This window comes from Cylas formicarius, unplaced genomic scaffold (genome assembly GCF_029955315.1).
Source record: "Cylas formicarius isolate icCylForm1 unplaced genomic scaffold, icCylForm1.1 PGA_scaffold_2__14_contigs__length_35257938, whole genome shotgun sequence".
Taxonomy (NCBI): Eukaryota; Metazoa; Arthropoda; class Insecta; order Coleoptera; family Brentidae; genus Cylas; species Cylas formicarius.
The window spans coordinates 25959462-25983365 of record NW_026844319.1 but is presented as its reverse complement, the minus strand read 5'-3'; the positions used below and the strand labels follow the sequence as shown (position 1 = coordinate 25983365).

Sequence of the window (23904 nt, the reverse complement as noted above, 5' to 3'; positions counted from 1 at the left end):
TCTTTTGAAAATGCATAAAAACGTCAAATGTCTATCAGATCTGGCAAATTTGAGGCTGACTAAAAGCGTTCGTATTTGCGAAAGAAAATTTTCTCGTCTTTTGTCCAGGTAGTTACATTTTACTGAAAATGTTGGGACTTAAGCCTGTGAACTATTTAAATTTTATTATTATTATTTATTATTATTAAATGTTCGAGGAAATTGGTTTTAAAAACAGAGTTTTGGTTAGTTAGCATGAAACAGCAGGAAACTGCTGCTCTAGTCAGGCACAAATGCAAAAATTTGGAAAGCAGTTCTGTTCTGTCTTTAACAACCCTGTTGTGATTAATATGCCTGGTGCTATGGGGACAATAAAATATTCTAGAAATACGTCTTTATTCGTTGAAAATATATGTTCTATTGGTCCCTTTTTTTTATTGGGAAATGCAATTTCTTGCTAGCTCCTATTAAAAAAAAAACAATAAAAATCCAAAGCAATTTAAATTCTGCGCTGATAGTTATATAGCTGAATCGAATTTTGCCGAACATTCAGTGAAATGAAGTTTTGATGTCATTCTCTCGATAAGATTGCCCTATAAAATGGTCGGTGAGGCTTGTCGAAGCTTCTTGTATGTAGGTTAATTGCCTTTCACAAAAACTGGTACTTGTTGATGAACTGTAGAAAGCGCCTGTTAAAGAACTTATCCAGATTTTTTTTTGGCCAGAAATCTACTAAACAAATAATGATTTTACAAATGGATCACAGTGCAAAAACAAAATGTACGCTTTATATTATTTTATGTGTAATTTTCTGCATCATTTATTTTGACTAGAAAACCGTTACGAGATCGACTACACCTGGATGATAATGACATTTCTGATTCCGATATTTGTGGATTTAAAAAATGCGTATGACTTAGTTAGGATCGATGAAATCTTAATGGGGTTGTGTGCCGCGGGTTTCACAGGCAGCTTCCAAAAATTAATCGATTATTTAAAAAACGTCAGTATGCTAAGTTAGGTGATATAATTAGTAATAAGCTCTCGACGGGTTATGGCGGGCCACAAAGATAAATATTTGCAAAACTAAGTAGAAGGTTGAAATAAAAATTGTTGATATAGAATTATAAAATGTGAGGAAAATTACCTAGAGAAAATGAAAGAAACCGGGTTTATCATGATTCTAACTATGTATAAATGTAGATCACATTTTAATGAGAAACTAAGTACGTCTTCCATAGTATAATCAAAACTATTTATATTTCCTTCGGATTTTCATAATAATTCAGGGGATATTGCTATAATAACCAAATACCTGGTCTTACAACTAGTGCCAAATCTGTTTTTCTAGTAAATAATTATTGCAATATTTACAATAGTACTCTAAGATTAAATTTAGGGTTAATTTAATTATTATAATTGTTTCATTTTCAGATTTAGTTATACTTACAAAAAATTATACTTATAAAACTTGTGGATTCGGTGACAGTATTGGGAATATGGCTATGGGCCTAATTAATTGAAAGTATTATAATTTTTATTTTTTTATTGTTATACACCTAGTTTGTGTGATGCTTTAATACTGAACAATCTCCTTCATGTTCTTCTTTCTCTTGCGTTCGTTCAAGTGAGTTCGATCATGTTGAGCAGTATAATTAAATAAAATAAATAAACGGGTACCGCTGAATAATCGAACTTATCGAAAGTTAAGGAACCAGTCATAACGGGAAACCGAGCATTATTTGTTTTGAATCAAATATTCGACGCGCTTTTTTCATAATCATTTAAAACAGGTTCCCGGTTACTCGCTAAAGATGAACGGAACGACTCGTTGGTTCTTAAAGAAGAACTAATAGCCCGAGGTGACACCATACGGTACCTTAACATCGTTACCTTCGAATAACTTTTTAAGGTGAGCGTTAATGAATTTTTCAGCGAATTATCGCATCATCTAATTATCCTGTTGATCTGCTTGTGTTTCTTTTTATTTCATTTAATCGTTTCTAATGTACTGCCCCTCGAGGCACTGTTCTCAAAGACTAACTCAAATATTTCTTTACGGTTTATGGTTAGCCTCAATTAAAATAATAAATGGTACTGTTTTTAAAGTTCTAATATTACATTTGAACATTATTATTTCTCCACAAAATTTATTTAAATAAAAATTTTGTCACTTGCACACATCACCTGCACATTAATTTCCTAATAATGGTAACCATAATAATAATAATAATACATTTATTGTTTCAGATAAGCACGTTAATTTGTTTAACAAAAAATATGGTAGACTTCTGTTAATTAAGGAAAAATTAAAAAATATATATATTTCCTGGCTCAACAAAAAAAAACACTTCTTCAGTAAAGAATTGTTTTTGCTTTATTTTCTCACTTCTGAAAAGCACTTTTGATTAGGTCAAAAAATTCTTCATTTATTGAATATTTTTGCAACTTGGTTCAGGGAAGCAAAGAAAGAATATAACAACAAACAAAGATTGTGAATGATGGTGAATGGTAAATGTAACAATCACCAGTAATTTTGTATTTATTAAAAAAGGGCTGAAAGTACTGAGCGAGGCATTTTGGAAATTGTTAGTTTAGGAGTACCGTCTCTATTTAAAGTAGCCTTTCTCGATCCCCTCCTTTATGCTTCTCGTAACCTACTTCGTTGCCATATGCAGATTCTGCAGCAGATCGCATCTTGCCGGATGATCAATCTGACAGGGAAATGGATTGTATACGAAATCGCGGCTGACCCCGTATAGGTGTAAATCCGTGTCTGATGTGACACACTCTCTACGGAAAAGAGCGGCATTGCCAGCTGTTTTTAGAAATAAATTGAATTGAATAGAATTTGTGGTTTGAACGGAAAAATGATAAACAGACTTTAAGTAATGGTATTATAATAAAAGTACGTTTTATTATATTATAAGCACGTATAAGGTCAATCTTATAAATAGTGAAAAGTGAAAGCAAATTACATGATTTTTGATATTACTTTGCTTACTTTGCTAATACTTTACTTTGCTAAATTGCAGAAAAGTTCGCACGGCCATTGTGATCGATGTACCCCGCAAGGATCCTGCCTATTTTAATTGTTTTATTAACTATCTTCCTCAGGATAATACAGATGCATTATTTGTACTATATGCAGAGGACACAAGCATTTTAGTTACAGATAAAAGCAGAGCTAATCTAAAAGGGGCCGCAGAACCAAAGGTCACGAGGGTGAATGAATGGTTTCGCGATAATGGAATGGCTATGGAAATAGTCACAAAAAATACTAGCGTTGATTCCAGTATTCTTCTCCAATTAGAAGGACGTTCTATAGAGAACGTGGAGGCTACTAAGTTTCTTGGTCTGCACATTGACAACAAACTTACATGGAATCATCACATCGACAACATATTGCCCAAATTATGCTCCTGCTCATACTTAACCCAAAATATTACAAATACGGTATCCATTGAAGTTTTAATGCCGGTATACTATGGGCTTTTCCAATCATTGATAAGTCTAGCCACTGGTGCATACCGGGTCTTCTTAGCACAAAAACGTGCTATTCGTTACCTCATGCGTGTAACTTGTAAACATTCATGTGGGGATTTATTTAGGGAACTTCAGATCATGAACTTCTGTCATTATATATTTATTCCGTTCCGACGTCAAAAGTAACATGACAAGATGGAATAGTTGATATGACTTTCCATTCTCTAGACTGCATATCGGGCAACAAAACCCAAGGTATTTTGCTTCGAAGAAACTGATAGTTTATCTGTGTTTAAGAAAATAATTAAGATCTTTTTAACTGATAGGTGTCTCTACTCAGTAGATGATTTTTTTAAATGTATTGTTTAAATACTGTATTTTAATGTGATGTGACGTGCTTAATGTACCCATATATGAGTAATATGTAGTATAGAAAATCGCAATAAATATCTATCTATCCATCTGTCTATTCGGAATTTTATGTAACAAAAGTCCATATACGTTATATCTAGGAGTTCTAGGACACTCATAGATAAAGTGAAGAAGATGCTCTGAAAAAATATAATAGCCGTAACAATAATATAAGCTTAAAAACAATTATTTGTAAAACGGAGTAAGTATTTTCTTTTGTTAAAAACACATTAAATGAATGAATAATAATTTGTATCGATACTCATCATTTTAAAAGAATCTGATAACAGAATCCTCATCGTTCAGTAATTAAGGAGTTGGCATTTACACTAGTAATTGAATAACAATATTTGTACAAATACTACATTATATTATACGATTTGTTGGAAAATTTTTGAAATCCTTTGTTCCAATCTGGAATAATAAATTTACTAGTAGGCAAAGGCAGATCAAAACAGACCGTATGAATTTGAAAAAGTACGGCAGTTTGACAACGCAGCTTTTGTGGCCGGAATAAGCGCGAAAAAGGACCGGCTCGGCAGGACCAGTACCATGGGTACGGCGGCGGAAGGTACTGCGCGCCTCAGTTGGTTCTCTTGGTGTTTAGGTGCGTCCGATGTAGAATGTCTTTCACTATAAGCGCACGTAGCGACCGTGTGTGCTATTTTGGGAATTAATGGTGCAAACATTTTTTCTTGGTGAGACGTAGTTTAATATAAAAAAATGTATTTAGTTAGACTGAATAGTATTTTTGAAAAAGTTCATAACCCAAAGTTTTATATCTGAAATTTTCGAAATTCAGACTGTATTTTAAATATGACTTAGGAATACTTTCTTTTTAATTTAAAGTGGTTAATGTGCTATGGTTTTCAATTCGTCACTATCGTTAGGTTATAAGAAAACCAAAACTTATATTTCAAATTCTGCATATTATTTGGTGACTAATAGGTGTCTTAGATGCATAATGAATATTTTAATTTTAATAAAATTACTTTAAATGACCATTTCGTTTTGGCAATTTTCTATTTCTTCGAAAATAGAACTGAAATAACTCTTTCGAATACTGTAAATTATTTAGTGACCAAGAGCTTAAGATATCTGGAGGTTACGTGACGGTGATGTTATAAATGTCCTGTATTTGCACTTACATATGGATCACAGAAAATGCGTAATTGATTATTATTGTGATGGAGAATGAATAGTTTTGGTTAGTTTAATTTAAGATTTTTATTGTTATTCTGTCTTATTTTTGCACAAAAATCAAATGATATGGTACTAATTCTTGACATTCAAATCAACATTTCGCATTTTTTATAAATAAATATCAAAATTTTCTTAATAAAATAAATAAAAAAAAATCTTTCTGTGAACCACACAATTCAAACTAAATGTTAATTGCATTTATGAATTCAAGGTAAATATTTACGGAACTGAGCTTCTATTTATTAGAACACTTTCTAATATTTTTAGATAAAACATATTATTCACAGACGCTGTATAGTTCATTTATACGGAGGAATTTACTTTTCTAAATAACGATCACAGACGAAATATGATAATGAATTGTAGGTTGCGATAAAATGTCACGGGCGAATAAACAATAACCAAGTCGTCATCAAAATAAACGAATAAATATATTTTTCGATATCTGCATTATTCCTCGCAATATATCCTCCAAAGTTCGATTCCCTGCATAGATGAAAATTAAAAATGAAACAATGAGCAACATTAAAGTATTAAAGGTCTTCATTAAAATGCAATATTTATCGTGTTCCCTAGCCATAGAACCGAAGATTTTATCTGCAAGTTGAGATTACCACAATTAAAACGATCAGAGGAAGTTGCGTATAAAATGAAAGTCTCAGGAAGGTAATTATTTCAATTTCGATTGCATGCGCTAAATTAATAAACCAAAAAGAGTTATCCATAATTCGCGTTCCCCACCCTGCTACACCCACATATTTTTCTTAATTTAGTGTTTAAATGATCGAAGAGTGATTATTACTGTGACGTAACTGCATGAGCTTTATTTATTAATACGCTGCGAAAACCTGCGGCTATTAATTTATTTCTTTTTTTTTTTGTACATTTTATCATTAAAATTAATCGATTTAAAACGGTTAAGAAATTACAGTTTTTTTTTTAATTATTAACCTTGCCATGTCAGACTAAGTGGTGTTTTAAAATCTGCTACACCTCACGTAAAAGCTCTACTTGATTTGCAGGTAATGGAAATACATCCAGACCTGTCCACGTTGCAGGGAACCACCAGAGTCACACTTCCGGGTTGTAAAGATAAGGAAGACCGACCTATTATACTAGTCACCGTACCCCAAGAAGCTTCTATAGTAGATATAGTTTCCCCGCTACAATATCTGCTTTCAATATTCAGGTAATTAGGGTACATTTAGTAGGCAGACGATTCTAGTGCTTATGACATCCAAAGCAATCATCTCCTAAACTATAATTTCATGCTTTATGGACAAAGGAAATTCGAAGTGCTTTTAGTTCAAAAACACATATATTGTTCCATTTTTTCGAAAAATGTATAAACTTTCGATGTAAGTTGTTGCACCTCTGAGCCTAATATTGCTGAGCTGAAAACAATTCAAAAATATGTGTATAGCTAAGTTGGATCATTGGTGAAGAGCTATCTCATGGTGAATGGTCAAGCTGGGATTTCTGGTGTTCAGATTTTCGATTTTCAGTTGTTTTTTTTTTGATAAACTGCATCTACCTCTCTGAAATTTTAAATAAAGAAACTATATAGTTGTTTACCAACCCTATATATGATATAATCGAAATGGACGCAGATAACCGTAAGTCCTAACGAATATGCACTTCAATGTCAACCATAAAAATTCCTTATTAAGGCGAGTCTCATTTGTTCGCGATAACATTAGAGAATGTGTAGAGCACGCTTTTTTCAACAGAGTTAATATATATGTGACATAATTGACAGCGTTGTAGGCACGCATGCATAATTGGTAGCTGTTGATTGCCGACCTTGCTCGGTATTTTAATCTACATTATTTCTCCTGCAAAGGAATACGTATTCTTAAGCTTTCATCATCCAATTGATTAGCGGTAGCACTGGTCTCGGGAATACATATACAGATTTCAAAAATTCTCTTTTGTTGAATAGAAAGATTTTTTATGGGATTTAAGATCTTGATAATGTTTAAATATTTTAAAGCAAAACCTCAAAACATCTTTTTTGATTAATCTTGAAGAAGAATTAATTAATATATTTCGAAAAGTGGTGAACTGAAAATCTGGGTTTATTGCCTGCAAGAACCTAAAATCCGTAAAAACATCTTCCGACATGAAATATAACTTAATACCAATTAAAGTACGTATATATACAGCTTAAGTTTTTTAACAAATATGGAGTATTTATTCTTTTTTTGACACTTATAGGCAATGTATTGTAAAGTTTACACGCATTAACAATTAGACTATGCAAAAAATCCATATTAGTTCCCCAGTAAACCTGATATATGTATTTTATTGTCTGCTATTGTATGAGATCCATATCACTAGTAAATATAATATTATTATTAACCATATAAATACAGACATCATACAGAGTGGTTCATACACAGGCGCTTATTTAGGAGCAGGTCTAAGTGAAACAGAAAATTTCAAAATATCGTGGCCCTCCGTTTTCAAACCATCACGAATACGAATGATTTCAAGGTTTTAATTTTTAATAAAAAGAGAATTTCAATTTATCATCACCCATAACATTTAAACGAAAAGTGACAAAACTCTGTCTGTACATATACATGTATGTCAAATAACTTAAGCTAATATAAAGTGTAACAATGTTTAATAATTAAGGCCAACAATGGTTTAAGCAAAACTCTTGAATCAATCTCACAATATATTTTTTTTAAAAATTCCATGAGTTAGTTCGGAAACCCCTCATTATTTCCACTTTTCCAATTTCGTGCCTTCCAGTCCATCAACCAAGTCGAGGGGATTCACGACGATAGTCGACGCTAGAAAAAGTGTCTGGAAAACTGCCAGATTGTGTATCAGGCAGGTCAAGGCAACGTACTCCAGAGATGAACTGCAACAGCTGATTGTCATCAAACCGGACGCTTTTTGGGACAAACAACGAGTTGAAAACTGCACCTCTTCGCAAGACGACCAGCAAGTATGCAAACATCACAATAAGAACTCATATGCTTATAATTTTATATGCCAAAATGGTACTTCTGACTAACTTATGAGACGGAAATGGACATCTATATTAAAATTGGAGTCGTTCAATTTGCCATTCCACCCACACCATATGGCTATCGGTAACCATTTAAATAAATTTATGCTTTGTCTACATGCATAGCCGAGTAGTACCGTAATGGGCTTATTGCTGTATATTACTACCTACGCCGATTTAGTTAACGAGCACGTTTAGCTATTTCTCCTGATTTTGAATACCATAATTTTAAAATAATAGAAAGTACAAAAATAAAATTTCATTTTTTGCATTTGTAACTTTCTTTTGAATTAATACCAAAAACGTCGGGTTTGTTTGCTTACCACCAACATTTCTTAAATTAGCAAAATTTTACCAAAAAGAAAATCAATGCCGCAGTTTCCAAATATTTTTTTGACTTATTTACTTTTCGTCCATTATGCGTCTAATAAGCCGTAGCTTTGATTAGTATCACTTTAAGCACTAGTTTTATATTTCGTTCTCACTTTCGATTTTGTCGGAATAATTCTACTTATGCAAATCCGATATCTGAGCTGAAATTAAATCTTAAGCCGTCGTACCAGTTGTGGAAAAACATTTTGGTTTAACGAACGGCATCGAGGCCTGTGAAATTGATTTGTTTCACTTTCTCTATTTTCCTTGTTTCCTTGATAACGTACAGATTCCGTCAAAAACAGCCATTTATTCATGCACAGTGTGCGAGAATAAAAAGAGCGTACGTACCAAGATTGTTCTTAGTTTTATTACATCCTTAAAATAGCTGAAATAGTATATTTCCGGACAAGTTTGATAAACGTCATTTTAGTCACGAGTTTCATTTAGCACTGGCAGATAGCAGCGGAGCGTATGGCTGAAGAAGTAGATTAACGTTTTGCAGACTATACTTTTTCTGCGAACATTATGTTTTTTGTACATTTGCAAAACAACACGAATTTATTAACGGACTGACCTGGGACGTGTAAATTCGTACTGTTTTACAAAAATGTAGCCAAAAATTAAATGTCCTAGAAAAACTATAGTATGCAACACGTTAATATACTTCTTGTAACTCGCCGCGCTCGTACCAAATTAAACTCGTGACCAAAGTAGGGTTTATTAAACTTGTCGCATAATATACTATTAAAATTGGAATGGAGTACTGCGTTATTATCAGAAGTTTGAAATATAATTGTATTTCAGTCCAGTCCAGATAGACTTATCTCAAGATTTGTTCAATTTGATGATATATTCTCAAATTAAATCTAAAATAAACGAGATATTAGATAACTGCATATCAATTACAGTCATTACACAATTATTGAATGATATACGGATCAATAATTAAGTAATTCCCACTTTAAAACGGTGTCTCGACCAAGTGGTAGAGGCAGCAAGCAAAGTAACCAACCAAATTAAATCAGTTCCAATTAGCAGCAGAAATACGCGATCCATCATCTCCAAACTGCATTAATCCGTCACAAAAATCGTTTTAATCGATATGTCGCGGCACGTTTTGCATTTTATTTTATAATGTAATGTAATTAACTGACAAGTTCTTCAGGTCATCTTCATACCGAGATCAAGGCTGAACAAGTATGTGGACCAGTCCCAGCTTCCTGTTGAACTCGGCGGAAATTTCATTTGCGATCATGAAAAATGGATTGAGAGCAGACAGGTGAGTGCTGTACCCGCGTTAACGGTTTGTTACTTTATCTTTATTGCGTAATTACATATGCGGGAACATTACATGGTCAACATTTGCAAGATAAGGAAGGGATACTAAGTGTAGCGTTTCAGTGAGAAATTTATGTTAAGTTGCCAAATATAAACATACTCACCCATACGGCAAGAAAAGACAGAAATACGAATGCAGAAAATAAATAAGATAAATCAATGAACAATAAAGGCTAGCGCACTAATTACGTCTTGTATAAATTTATGTTGGTTGGGAGCAAAATTCACTGGTTAAGGTATATTTTCTTGTATAATTACTTTTAATTTTTTTAATGTAACCTCATCCACACTTTTTTTATAACCGTACCACGTTTTGCAATAGTAAGGTAGGGCATGTGGGTTTAGCTCCCCAATAACCAATTTCCATTTGCGTTTTTGGTTAATTGATTTAGGCCGACTTCACTTGGCTCATTCCTAAAAATCCAAAAATCTTAAGCCGTCGTACCAGTTATTGAAAATATATTTTGCTTTGTTTCCTTGATAACGTATTATTTATTTACAGTGTGGAAAAATAAAACGTGCCTACTACTACGAAAGCAATAGTAGATGGGAATAGTAATCATTAAATATAATAAATAGAAGATGAGAAGAAATCGGTACAAGAATAGATTAAAATTAAAATTAAATTAAATTAATGTCACACGCATTAGTATTAGCTATATTGTTAGTTGTGATGCAAATCAATGTTTTAATTAAAGTCATTATTATATCAATATATGTCAACAATAAATTGTCAATTAGGATATCAATAATTCATCAAAATTTTTGCAAACAAAAATTTTGGACTGGTTTGCCAACAATAATCATCAATTAGGAAATCAGCAATTCATACAAATGTGTCCTGAAGTTTTTGCACACAATAAGTATGTAAAAATCAAATTTATTAAAAAAAATGTTAATTGTAGTAATATTTAGAACATAACCTTACTTGATAAGTTATCAGACAACTCAAATAGCTCGAAAGCTAAAAGGACCATGCTGTAGTTCAAGTTCACGGAAACCGTAATATTTGCAACCAATACTGTATATTTAACTAATAGAATGAAAATTTTATCAAAGTTTACACTAACGGTGGCCTACTTTCTAATTCAAATGCAGTGAAGATCAAGTTTTTTTTTAATTGAAATAAGCGTTTTACGTGAAGATTTTAGTGTTAGCACAACCGATATTTTCAGAACAGAAAGCTATTTCTCTCGGACTGTAAAAGTTACCGAGAAAACATTTTATCCGCTCATATATGAATATAAAAAAAAACGAAAGTCAATGCGACATTAATTACCTTGTCTTAGAGTTTACGGTTTCGGCATTGACCGTCAGTACTAGGAAACTTCTGCCTTAGAATTTATAATTATGCAACGCTATAAAACAGTTTAATTGAAGCCCAGCTGACGTTCTGATAATAAATCTTTTTTTGTTAATTCGGAAAATATTTAATTCTTACATATTTTGAATTGTATGTGAAAAGCTCCGTTTGCTGATAACTTTTGTTATACAGGGTGTTCGAAAATTGAGTTTCTGAAACTTGAAGGAAAGATTCAACGTAGTATAAAAATGGTAGTAACTCATGCAACAAAAATTTGAAATCGTTATAGTTTCCGAGTTATAGTTTGTCAAAATTCTTTTTTTTAAATTTATTTTTAATTAATTAATTAAATTGAATTCTTTACGGAATAAGCTTACCCACAGCCGTGATTTAGTAAAAGTCATCGTTACAAAATAAGAGTGTTTCACAAATCTGTCACTAGAGGGCACTTTATCTAGAACATTTTTTTTATTTTCCCTCTATCTTCTTTATTTAGACTGATATTGCAAAATAGAATAGATGCTTTAACCAGAATCACAAATCGTCAAAAATCGTTACTCTTGTTTTAAGTCGATGTAAGGCCGATTTCCTGGTAGAAATAAACCTAGTTTGATAGTCTGTCTTGATTTTTTACAAGCAAATACATACATGGTGATCAAAAATAAACATAGAAAATGTTTCGAAAAATATCTTGAAAAGTACTTTTTTCATTTTGTTGTACAATTTTGTGTTATTTTGTATTGTAAAAAAAGATTGACTTTGTATTTCAAAAATAGCGATGTTTTTCCATTGTTAAAATGGTGTGATAGAGAAACATGGAAAAAAATTTGCTCTCTGTGAGTTTGGAAATCCTTGTTTAACAGCTTTATGCCAGCTAACTTAGTAATTTTTTATTACTATTGTTATTTTAATACGAAGAAATCGTTTCATGTGTAAATAATGTTTTTCAAAAAAAAACTAGATAATTGGGAAAGTGCTATTACTAAATAAATAAAATAAATACTAATATTAAATGAAATACATTAAAAATAGTTTATTATTTATATTATATATAATTTTTATTTATAAAAGTATCTTAATTATTTTATGTTTTCGGACCGGCTACTTTTCAGCAAAGGTCAAAATATTTTTGATGAAGTTTGTACCATTCTTAGATTTTTAATTAACATTTAAATTACTTTTCTGTTAATCAAAAAATTGTCACACAACAAAAAAAAGTGGGTGTGTGTAGTGCTCTATTGTTTTTTTTACATGTTTCGCCGTTATCTTTTTCGCCAACTAAGATCCGTATTAGCAATTTTACAATGGAAAGATGTTTGATTGCTAATAACTCGAAATCTACAATTTTTTCAAATGGGTAATATTGTACGAAAATGTTAACATGATAAAATTATAAAAATGGAGGGTTTCGGTTTGAAAAAAAATCAAAATTTGTCGAAAACGGCAAGGTATATATGAAATATGTTTAAAATATTCAGAGACATTCAAATATGTCTTAATATATAGGGTGTTCTATTGTTCACGAAAATGCTAAATGCAAACAACTTTTGTCTGCCAGTTTTTTTTTATATTTCTTACAGGTTTTGATATATGATGGCGTCCCATAATAAATGGGCCACCGTGTACAATTTGATTACAGTTGCTGGCATTCTTTCGCGCTCTATAGATCGGTCATTTTCGATTTTACGCTTGTGTTTCAGAGAGTGGAAGAATTTTACAAAGACGCCGAAGTGACCATGAAAGAACTCGACGAGCTCCATCGGCATGTGATAAGAAGTAAAATGTTACGAGCTAGTCAAGTGGAGGACGCCATAAATACTAGCTGCGATATGGCGGAATCTACGAAAATGCTTGTCCATAATTCAACCGAAATGGGTACGAATTCGTTAGAACTACGTTTTTATCTTTGGGCCTTACCCCCGCGAAAACATTTCAGAAACATAAAAAATAGACAAACTAAAAGCTTTATGACGTGACGCAACATAAAATTCTTTCACCATTAAAATACACTTACGCTTTTAATGTACTATGTTGCGGTCCGCATTTTACATTTTTTTCATTTAAGTGTACGCGGACAAGATATTGCAGATAGTAAACGAAAAAAAAGGACTTATTTACAATCTACGCTCCTTTCTCCGACAATGAATAAGTGGCATGTTTTTTGTGCGATTTAAATGGAACCGCAACAAGAATTCGGAGTAAAGAAGGTCAAATATTCAGGTCTGCAAAAGAGGCAGCAAAAAACGTAAATGGAACTTGCTAGTAAATAAATATATTCATCTGTTTGTAGCAACGAAAAAACTGTTTATTTGTTAATTCTTTTGTATCATGAACAAGAATCAGAACGACAAAGTATTAAAAAAAAATCTCAAAGCTCTTATTGCGATCTCTTAGCGTAATCTAATCTAGGAAATACTAACAAGATTGCTTTCGAAAAATTGTCGCTGGGCAGGGCAAGTTCGTCGCAAATCAGCTTTTTTTTTAAAAAGAAGGCGCTTTGCGGATTCTTGTCCTAGAGGGACGCATTGTTTTTCTATCGTGCTCCTGCGGACCACTATGGAACTTTAGCAAAATCGATGTCATTTGATTGTGAATACACCCTGTATAAAGTGTCCTTCACATCTAGTCGAACTTCAAAGTTATGACAAACTACGGTAAATATTAAAACTTAACTAAACTTAATTAACTAAATTTAAACTGGTAATTGCAATTAAAAATTATATTTTTTCAAATATCTCGTGTCCCCTGTATTATAGACAAAACTTTAAACTCTCTCTCGACCCAGTTTACGATACTGTTATATCAAATTATCACATCTTTAAAAGTTTTTCATTTATCGCCAATAATTCACCCACAAAAGGGGAAATTTCTAGGATTATTAGAATTTTTTGCGCACAAACGACGTACCCTGTATATATTTCCAAGAATGTTCGAAATAGTTTCCTGGTATCCGAATTTTTCCAATGGAGTAAATGGTTTTCAAAAAACTACTTGTTTTCTGAAACCATGCAGTACTTGGTAATAGTAAATGATGTCATCGCGTCTAGATCGAAGGCAAGAAATGGGGATTTTCATTTGGATTTTTTAAAATATCTCGAACAGCGTATGTGATAGACGAAAACCGTAAATACAAAAATTGTAGCCCTTGATACGGCCTATAACACAGTTTGAACGGATTTTGTGCGAATTTTGATTTACATTTAATAATTTACTTTCTAAAAGAAAAATTTTCGGGGTCTTTTAGATTTTTATCCATAACTAAAACACCTTGTATATAATCGAAAAAATGCGTGAAATAAAAGTTATAGCGTCGGGTCTCCCACGTATTGAGGTTGTAAAATTTTTCCGCTCGGATGAATGGTTTTGGAAGAAACGTTGTTTTTCTGGATGTCAAAATAACCAAAAAAAAAAATACTTCTACTTCTATCCCAAGTCTGAAGTCGGTAGCTGCAAATTTGGGGTACTTATTATGTTTTTTAATATTGCACGGAATATGGCGCACACCCTGTACAATTCTGTTTATATGGGCTATATTGTCATGTAAAAGAAACTGACATCTAAAACACAGATTTGAAATTATTGCCAATTTTCAATTGTAGGAGGGCCCATTTTTCAGTTTTTTTGAATTTACGACGCACTCTGTACATTTTTGAAAAATTGGCAAGAATAAAAGTTTATGGAGCCCTATCCTCTTCTTCTTCAAGAATTTTTTCGGTCTTATAAACGGTTTTTGAAAAATGGTCTTTTTTGTAGACCCACACGAGATTTTTTTTTAATATTTCCTGACCCCCAGCCACCCTATTTTCAATAGGTTCCGTCAAAATAGCATGTATGTGCCAAATGTGAAGTCGATTGCTTCAAATTTTTGACAATTATAGTGTTTCATAGCAATGTTCAAAACACAGTCGAAAATCGCGAAAAAAAGATGGATGCAGGCGTCGGATGGACGCAATTTCTTACAAGCTTATGTATCTCGTGGAGGGTTAGAAAGGAGACAAATTTCAATTTTGTAGCTCCAACGGTTTGAAAGTTATTCATAAAAAACCAAAAGACGAGAACGGAGAACTGAGAACAGACAAAAAATTTTTTTTTTCGACACTGATGATTTCTGTACCAATGGCGATCCCATAGGTCCTACCGTTACCGAGATATAAAATTTTTATACCAGCGTAGATACTTTCCAACAATTCGAATTTTCGAAAGTAACAAGTGTCAATAACTTCCTACACTATGCTAACAATAAATTAGTTATTCTTGTTGATTGAAAATAGTTAGAGGCTACTACAATACCGATTTAGGGCACTGTTCAATCCACTATTTTAAACATAAACATTTTGTGTGAAGAGCATGTGATAAAGAGTAAAATGTGACCTCTATCCAATGTTTTTCCAAAAAAATGCAAAAATGCATTTGAGGCAATTTTTAAATGCGGATTGATATGATAACGAAATAAGAGTTTACCAAAAAAAAGTTAGTTTTGGTTAGTAAAAGTAAAAGTAAAATCAAAATTCCCTATGTGTGAATGTAGTGACTCGAACACTATATTGAAAGCTATATTGAAGTTTTTTCCAGGCAAAGAGCTAGTCCAAAACATAGAATACGAAAACAGAACTCGCAAATTTTCCATAGAAGATATAAGTAAAATCTACACACCGCAAGACACCCTGGACACAATAGAAAAGATACACCAAATTGTGAACGATATTCGAAAAAAGCAACAGGAAATCGAATCGGCTTGGTTGGCAATGGAACGGAGTCTCGTAGATACCAAAGATTTGTGCCAATTAGAGGAAGGAATTGCCAAAGTCACAAGTTGGATTTTAGGTATTGTCAGATTTTTTGTTGACTTCTTATGTGCAATTAAATAGATTGAAATAATAGCCTGTAACCGTAAAAGGTTCAAATGTTTTTATTATCGAATAAATCTTCATTGTGTAAGCTAAATCTTCCAGTATATTCGTAGAAGAGTAGCCTCGGATTTTGGATTCCTAGACTTTGAATAATATATAAATCTTATGAACTAACAATATGATAAAATGCTTAACAGATTTTTTCTATTGTAGACGAATATTAAGACGGTATTTGGCCTGGGAAGTACCTTCTCTGCTAAGTAGTAGTAGTAGTAACTAGTAGAATAACAAAATATACAAAAATATAAATTTTTAAGTTTGCAGTAAAGTTGATATTTATTTGAAATAGTTTGTTGCTTCTCAACATGTATTTTATTAACATCTCTTAATAATATTGTTATTATAATTTTTTAGGAATATTATCAAAGAATAGGATGTAGAGAAAAGGAAAACCGAATATGTAGTTTTTGTTTGTAAAAATATTATCTACAAGAGTTTTCTTAAGTAGCAATAGCAGCCATTGGTTTTTTTTGTAAAGTAAAGACATCCGATAGCTTGAAAACGCGTTACACGTTTCACACGCTTGATCAGTGCAGGGTTGTTTAGGGAGTAGAAAAAACATCTACAGGATCTGTGACTCTTATATTTTTTGTATATAGCAATGGCTTCTAGATGATCAACGTAAATATCCCATGTGAGCTAATAACATGTTATAGTTGAACCCATATAGCTATAAGATAATATAGTGGTCCTATTACGGTAAAAAGTGATGCGCCGCAGGTGGCTCTGATATTTTCGTAGAGAAAGTGTGGATCTTTTGCGCATGCGTCACCCCCAACTAACCAAATTGTCACATTGCCGTAATTTTCTGAAAAAATTGACTAATTTTAATAAGAATGCAAAATCAGTCTCTGAAATCCGAATATAATTGACAACACTAGGAATTCTATTTCCGGAGAATACTAACAATCTGTGACATTGTTGTTTACATTTTTGGTGGTTATGATTATCTCTTTTTATTATGTTATATTAATGTGTTAATGTTATGTAATGTTAATTCTGTTATATTTAGGGCTAATTGTTTACTGACTTGTTTTATACTAGTTTTTAATTTTCTTGGTTACATTTTCCAATACCTACAGTTTTTTAATGAAATTATCAATTGGTAATTTTCATAATTATATATTTGGGAGGCGAAACTTCTGTCTATATAAGGTGCTTGTTGAACATTTTTTTCACTTAGATGTTTCCAGTGCGATATCTAGTACCTCAAAGTTATATTTACACTTTTAGAGCAACATTTCGTGAATTCGACTTTATTTAAATTTTCTATGGAGGTTAAACCAATAAATTTATAAAAACAAACTGTTTAAGCCAAATTACGGACAAAATTCGGGAAAAATAGCTGGTATCCTGACTATAGTGCTTAAAGAACCAAAACGCCAAACTACTTACAGAATTATATTAAAGACGCCGATCCGTATGCTGTAATTCAGCGTAATATTAACCATGCGCCTGTCGCTAACTTTTTTAACAACGCTTTTCACAACTTAATTCCTTTTTTGACCCGAAAATTTAATAGGATTTCGACACATTTTGAGAAAATACTGCCGTAAAAATGTAGCATCAAAACATTGACGACCAGCCAGCGGCCACGTTGGTTATTCAAAGCCGCAAGAACGTCAGAATTTGTAATTAGAGCTGCTATTGCTTAAAAACGAAATTTCAAATCTCGCGCATGCTCATATTGAACGGACCTTCTCAAAAGTTTGTTACATAGTTGCTTCACGAATTGCTGTACTACTAGCATAGGCAGGGCCTCTATATGTCTAGTAGCTATATGGTTGAACCCTTTACTACCTCGATAAAGGGTCCTAATTGAAATTATATTTCACTAAATTACATTATTTATTTTCCACATCGATATAACCAAAAATAATAACTAATTCAAAAACGGACTATTATTTACATGTTTTTTTGCTATAACAATTCTCTAGGCCCAGCGGAACAAATGCTCAAATCAAACCAAGCAGTAGGCTATGACGTCGCGTCAGCTGAAGAACTCAGACGGGAGCACGAGACGATCGAGCTGAGGTGCTGGGAAGCTTACGGAAACTACGCGGAAATTCTCTACAAAATCAATCTAGTCTCGAAAAGTCACGACGAACCGAATCCTCAACTGAAAGATATTATTTCCCAGAAAGACTTTATGGATTTCGTTTGCAGGAGTTTCGCTTCACGCCTGGAAAGAAGGCGAAATATCTTGATTACGTCCCTGAGGTTTTTCCGACTCGTTGCCGAATATTTTGACAAAACCGGCGACGTATTCGATTCTCTAGTTATGGGCAGCGATGTTAACGATTTCGAAAACGCTGCTAGAAAATTGAAAGAATTGCAAGAGAGTCAATCGTGTTTAGGTAAAGTTCATCATAATGTTGAGGAGTTCACTGGGCGCAATAGTGGCACATCCACGAAACAATAGTTCCGAGAAAATCGGCGACTTAAGAAAATAAAAACTGAAACATTGATATAACACTTACCAACTCTCCTGTTATTACAAAATTCATGGTGATATTTGCATTATTCTCTTTTTAAAACAAAAAATATTTTTTGTAGTTGTTTTTGAAATGTTTTTAAATGTTGTGCCGTTATTGGTTTTTTTGCACACAGTAATTTCACAAATTGACAAAAAAATTCCCAATAAAACAGTAGATCAAAGCTTTAACATCATTTTATTATAAAAATGCGCATAAAAATAGAATACGACAGGTTCATAGGTAGATAGTAGTAACTTAAAAAAAAACAAACTGGAAATTATTAAAACACTAAAAAATGTGCATTTATCAACTTTAGCATGTAAACAATAATTAAATTATATTTTAAATTAAATTATATTATATTATAAAAAACAAGAATTACCATGACGCGTACACAAAAGCTATGCTATTCCAAAGTAAAAGCAACAACCACCTGACTGTCACATTTTTTAATTGCAAATTTATTAATTCATTTAAGTTTCTCTTGGGAATTGGTGTAACATCTCGATAAGCACGGTCTAGATTCACATTTCCAAAAGATGTAAAAGTTGCGCCTGGTCGCATTTTTCTATGCGTAATGCTTATGCTTCTGCAGTCAGTTTCACTAAAAGTTGTTTTATAGAAAAATGTGTCAGGAGCATCTTTTTCTTCTTTGAAAACACACGTGTCAATTATTTTGACAATATCGCCTGATTTGTTCCAACGAAAGTTAATGAAGTTTGAGTTGCTTGGTTTTTAAACTAAAAAAAAATCATCGTAGCTCATCTCTAAGACTATATAAGGAGTTCCCCTGTTTGCGCGCTTCAAAAAAGGCGGGAAATTCAATAGTGGCCCTACCTCTCTAGCGGAACTGCAGTAAGATAACTATCTGCGTGTATTGCTCGTGGTTAAAACACAAAGGTTTTATGGTGGAATTACCTAAAAATAGATATTTTTTTTATATGTGCTATTATTGCACCCAGTAAACGTGTGTTCGAAAAAAACGACGGTAAAATTTAAGAAAAACTTAAACTAAACAAAAAAAAATAATTTCTTTAAAAAAAATAACATTTAAAGTTTCCCAGAGCTAAAACTATGATTGATGTTTCCAAAGTTCTGGGAATAATGCTATAATTATATTACAAAGAATATAAATGCAATGTTATTTCTGCCACACAAGTCTTGACACGTTTATGCAACTGCCTAGCGCAATTATGCTCAATTTGATTTAAATTTGCGACTGATATAGACCAGTTTTCATATTACTGATTTTGTAATAATCCATGGAACTCGAAATCATATCTTTTTGGAGAAAGAAGGTCTATCATTTCAAAACCTCAGATTATGTGGAAAAAGTAGACTGTAATATTGACGAAAATTAACAAAATAATATAAAATGTTTCCCAGGACTTTGGCAACATCCCGCCTATTCTTATAACTATGTAGCAGGGGTCCCGTTAGAAATAAATTACTGCCAAAGTGGCCATGACGAATGGCTGGAAATCATTTTCAAGTACTGAAATCTCCTTTCATTCAACAGACCCTAGGGGGCGTTGTCTTATAACTTATCGCGGCGTGTTTTCTAAGTGCAGCAGAATACATAATTTTGATTAACAGTAAATGGGAATAAAAGCTTAACAAAACAGCGAAAATCGTATTTTGGTATATATATTTTTTAATTTAAGATGAGCCTTTATTTTATATCATTTACACCTACCCTGTTTTTTTTCGGTAAGATATAAATATAAATAAATAAAGATTTGGAAGAAGGCAAGTTTCAGACCAAACAATTTAGCACCTGCGTTTTGATGATAATCCGAAGATAAATTAGCTATATTTTTTTTACAAACGAAGAGCTCACATGTAACTTGATGTTGATAAAATTGCGGTCTAGTGCTTGCTTGAGAAAACACTACGAACAAAGACTAAATGCCCAGTTTGAGAGACACTTAAACCCGATTGCGCAAATTTTATCTATATAATAATTTGCAGATAATATAGAAGAAGATCTCAGGAAACAGGGAGAGAAGTTGTCCGATATGTTGTCGATGCCGGTGAAAGATGCTCTTGGACAAGAAATTAGCATCGATTACAGCGAAGATATCGGAAACATTCGGGATATTCTAGACGCCACGGTGGCGAGAAAGAATATATTCAGCGACAGCGTCGAGTTACAGAAACTCTCGTTGCAGCAGGTTACTTTTATAGACACATACGAAAAAGACGCTCAACAAGCTGTGAAATGGCTAGGTGATATTTTGACTGTAATTCTAAGAGACCACGGACACGTCGGATCTACGGTGTACGAAATACAATTGCAAAAAGAAGAACATCAGATATTTCAAGAAACTGCCAAGGTGATTCTTGATGATTTGTACATTGTATGTCTTTCAACTAAGCATTTTTTTTATAGGACGCGTATAATTATGGATGCCAACTGTTAAGTGCGTCACTTCTTCTAAGGCAATCGTGCAAGTTGCCACTTGCCCCCCACAACGCTCTCTGTCAAAACTTGAGAAATTTTTGGGAAGCGATTTTGCACATAAGTCAAGAACAAATGACCAGACTTAGAGTTTCCGCGGTATTTCACCGGTGGGTATTGTTTTAACTCCCTTAGACAAGCGGCAATTTTCTGGCAAAAGACAAAGCCGAATATGTTCAGTCTATACTGCGCACGAGTTATGAGACAAAAGATGTATCAACCCTTGAATACCTTGAGTAATTAAATATTTTTGTATCAACTGGAAAAATATTTTTTATGATAATTGTCACTGTATCGTCACCGTACTCAACTCTTACTTCTTGCTAAAAGGTTTAAATTTCTGTAGGCTGTAATTGAAATCGAGTTATGGTTCAATAAAAATTATTATAACTACTTGACTTGAAAATTTGCTGAAACTTATCGGACAATTTGTTGTTTTGGATTTTTTTTTAATTAGTTAAGGACAAAAAAAAAAGTAAAATAAAATATAATTACAGATATATATATATATATATATATATATATATATATATATATATATATATATATATATATATATATATATATATATATATATATATATATATATATATATATATATATACAGATATATATTTTCTTTGAAGCGTGCGTGTACATTTTTGGAAAGGTACAAAAAAATTAATTTCTGGGTTGATAACTAATAAACTAATACTTTCCGATATATTACACTCAAATCATTAAATTCTGTTTACAAGCCATTTTTCGAAAAATACCCTATACATCTGAAACGGTAGCGCTAACTTCAAAATTGACGTTTAGGTCCATTGAAGATCATTGCAATCAACTTAGAGATATGAGGGAAGCTGTGGCCACGATCCCCTTAATGGCATTGACAAAGAAACGATCCAGGGTCAATTACTACTTTGGAGCAAGGGAAAAATTAATGGTAGAAGTCGGAAGGATGGTTCGCCTCGGAAGATTATTGAGAAGTAGACTGAAAGAGTCGCTTTATCAAGAGGAAAGGCAAGTTGTTCATGTTTAAGACGGGAGACAAATAATTTTCTGCAAATAGTATTACTCTTATAAATAAAAATAGATAAAAATTCCAAAATTTTGCGTGAAACTCGCACTCCGAGTTCATACACTTTGCGCCTTCTAAAATTAACGCCCAAGTGGAGGGGCCGACCATGCAGACAGTCGTGACTTAACCGGCTTCATATTAACATCCGAAAACCTTCTGTAAGTGGAAAAGTATTAAGGCGTTTTCGGGTTATTTTTAAATGGATCCGTGTTATTTTTAATTATGTTTGAAATCCGACAGTCTTACGTTTGTACCAGAGGCCAAAAATAATTGCTTTGCGTGTTTGTGTAAATTTCGAGTGTAATGAGATCTAGCAGTTGTGGGGTTATATTTAGAAAACGGAGTTTACTTAACCTCAAATAGGTGGTATTTTGATTTGTCTGATTAAAAAATAACTTCAGAGGCCATTGATTTCATCGACTGTCGAGACAAATTTCTAACTGGGAATGAAAACTGGCAATTTCAAACGATTTATTCTATCTGTCAATTCTATTCTCTCTAATTATTTATTTCACCTTCCAATTAAACTAGGTAATTAATTTTCTATTTTAGCCTTTTCAAGACATTTTTGATTGAAAACAAATAATAACAGCGGTCAAATTTTCATGTAATATTTGGATGGATGTGGCAAACTAGAGAAGATATTTAGACTTTCGTGTCAACTATCTCTACCTTCTTGCAGAAGTCCTTAAATTGTGTGGTTTTCAATGCATTAATTGTACCTGTACCGTTTTTAGTAGCCTTGAAACCAACGGCATGAAAATCTAAATGTGTATTTTTTTGGTTAAAAGTAACTAAACTCATTCGCCATTACTAACACATCGTGACTACTATGTTACGTTGTTTGAAATAACTGTGATCAATTGTCCTAGCAATGTAATGTTTGTGTTATTCTCCAGTAGCAATAACGTTATATTTACGAACTTTGTACGTAATACAGCGGTAATGAAGTATTTCATTTGGCGTCGCGTTAATAAATTACACATGTTTTCTGTCTTAGAGGTCCAAATTTATGTAAAAACGCGTTGTTTTTAATACAGAATTCATTAAATTTTGGCATATGCACTGCTAGTTACGCGGGTGTCCCTATTAATACCCAAAAAGTTTTCCAAAACAATATGTTTGTAAATAATTTGCTAGTAATTGTTTAGCTAATCCCTATAATTGTGGAATTTAATAATTTAATACTTGTATTCTAAAACAGAGGAAATTTTTTTCTGGCTTAATTTGATTAATGTTTTTCAAGAATAATGTTTTCTCGTCAAGGTTGCTGATAAATTCGATCTCACGTTAATCGAATACTTGACAGGATCTCTCGCTGAGGCATATTGTATACTGGCAAGTGATTCATCAGGCAATTTATAATATTATTTTTATAATTCATCGCGTAAAATTAATCATTAAATTTTGGAACAGCAGCAAATTGGTTGTTTTACTCGATCGAGGGCTTATTTAAATTCAAAAATATCTGTCGAAATTTGTTACAATAAACACCTCTTTAAAATGATACAAGAGTTATTGTCGGGTTCAATATGGAATTCTGATTTTCGCTTCTTTGCAGTTTTTCCAAGTTAGACGAAAACCTCCATCAACTATCTCTCGACGCTATCAAAAACAACGAAATCGCAAACGAAGCTATATCCGAGAGACTCTCCGAAGTCACCCAGCTCTCGGAAGAGCTAGACCAAGCTTTAAAAAGCGCACAGCAAGACTGTATAGTTTTCTCCACTGCTTCTACTTCTACCAATTCGTCGTTTAGCGAAATAAACAACAATATTCCCTGCTCTTCCCCGAAAGAAATGGAGAACAACCCAAGCACATCCGAGGTAAGTGAAGAATGTCAATCAACCATTGTTCAATTGTTAACCAAAGATTT

General features: G+C 32.6%; 1 protein-coding gene across 9 annotated transcripts in view; it reads left to right on the top strand.

Moving 5' to 3' along the window:
• Positions 1-4442: 4442 nt before the first annotated feature.
• Positions 4443-23904, top strand: part of LOC132698049 (titin-like) — a 206587-nt gene continuing 187125 nt past the window's right edge. For 8 of the 9 annotated variants that reach the window (XM_060663890.1, XM_060663888.1, XM_060663894.1 and 5 more), the window contains exons 1-11: positions 4443-4574; positions 6102-6268; positions 7840-8038; positions 9642-9755; positions 12818-12992; positions 15690-15941; positions 17965-18384; positions 20476-20840; positions 20897-21075; positions 21767-21970; positions 23590-23854. In XM_060663890.1, coding sequence (XP_060519873.1) covers positions 6105-6268; positions 7840-8038; positions 9642-9755; positions 12818-12992; positions 15690-15941; positions 17965-18384; positions 20476-20840; positions 20897-21075; positions 21767-21970; positions 23590-23854 — 2337 coding nt within the window. In that variant the 5' untranslated portion in view covers positions 4443-4574; positions 6102-6104. Of the gene's footprint in view, positions 4575-6101; positions 6269-7839; positions 8039-9641; positions 9756-12817; positions 12993-15689; positions 15942-17964; positions 18385-20475; positions 20841-20896; positions 21076-21766; positions 21971-22145; positions 22187-23589; positions 23855-23904 lie in introns of those variants that run through there. The other variant, XM_060663889.1, reaches the window with a different exon arrangement.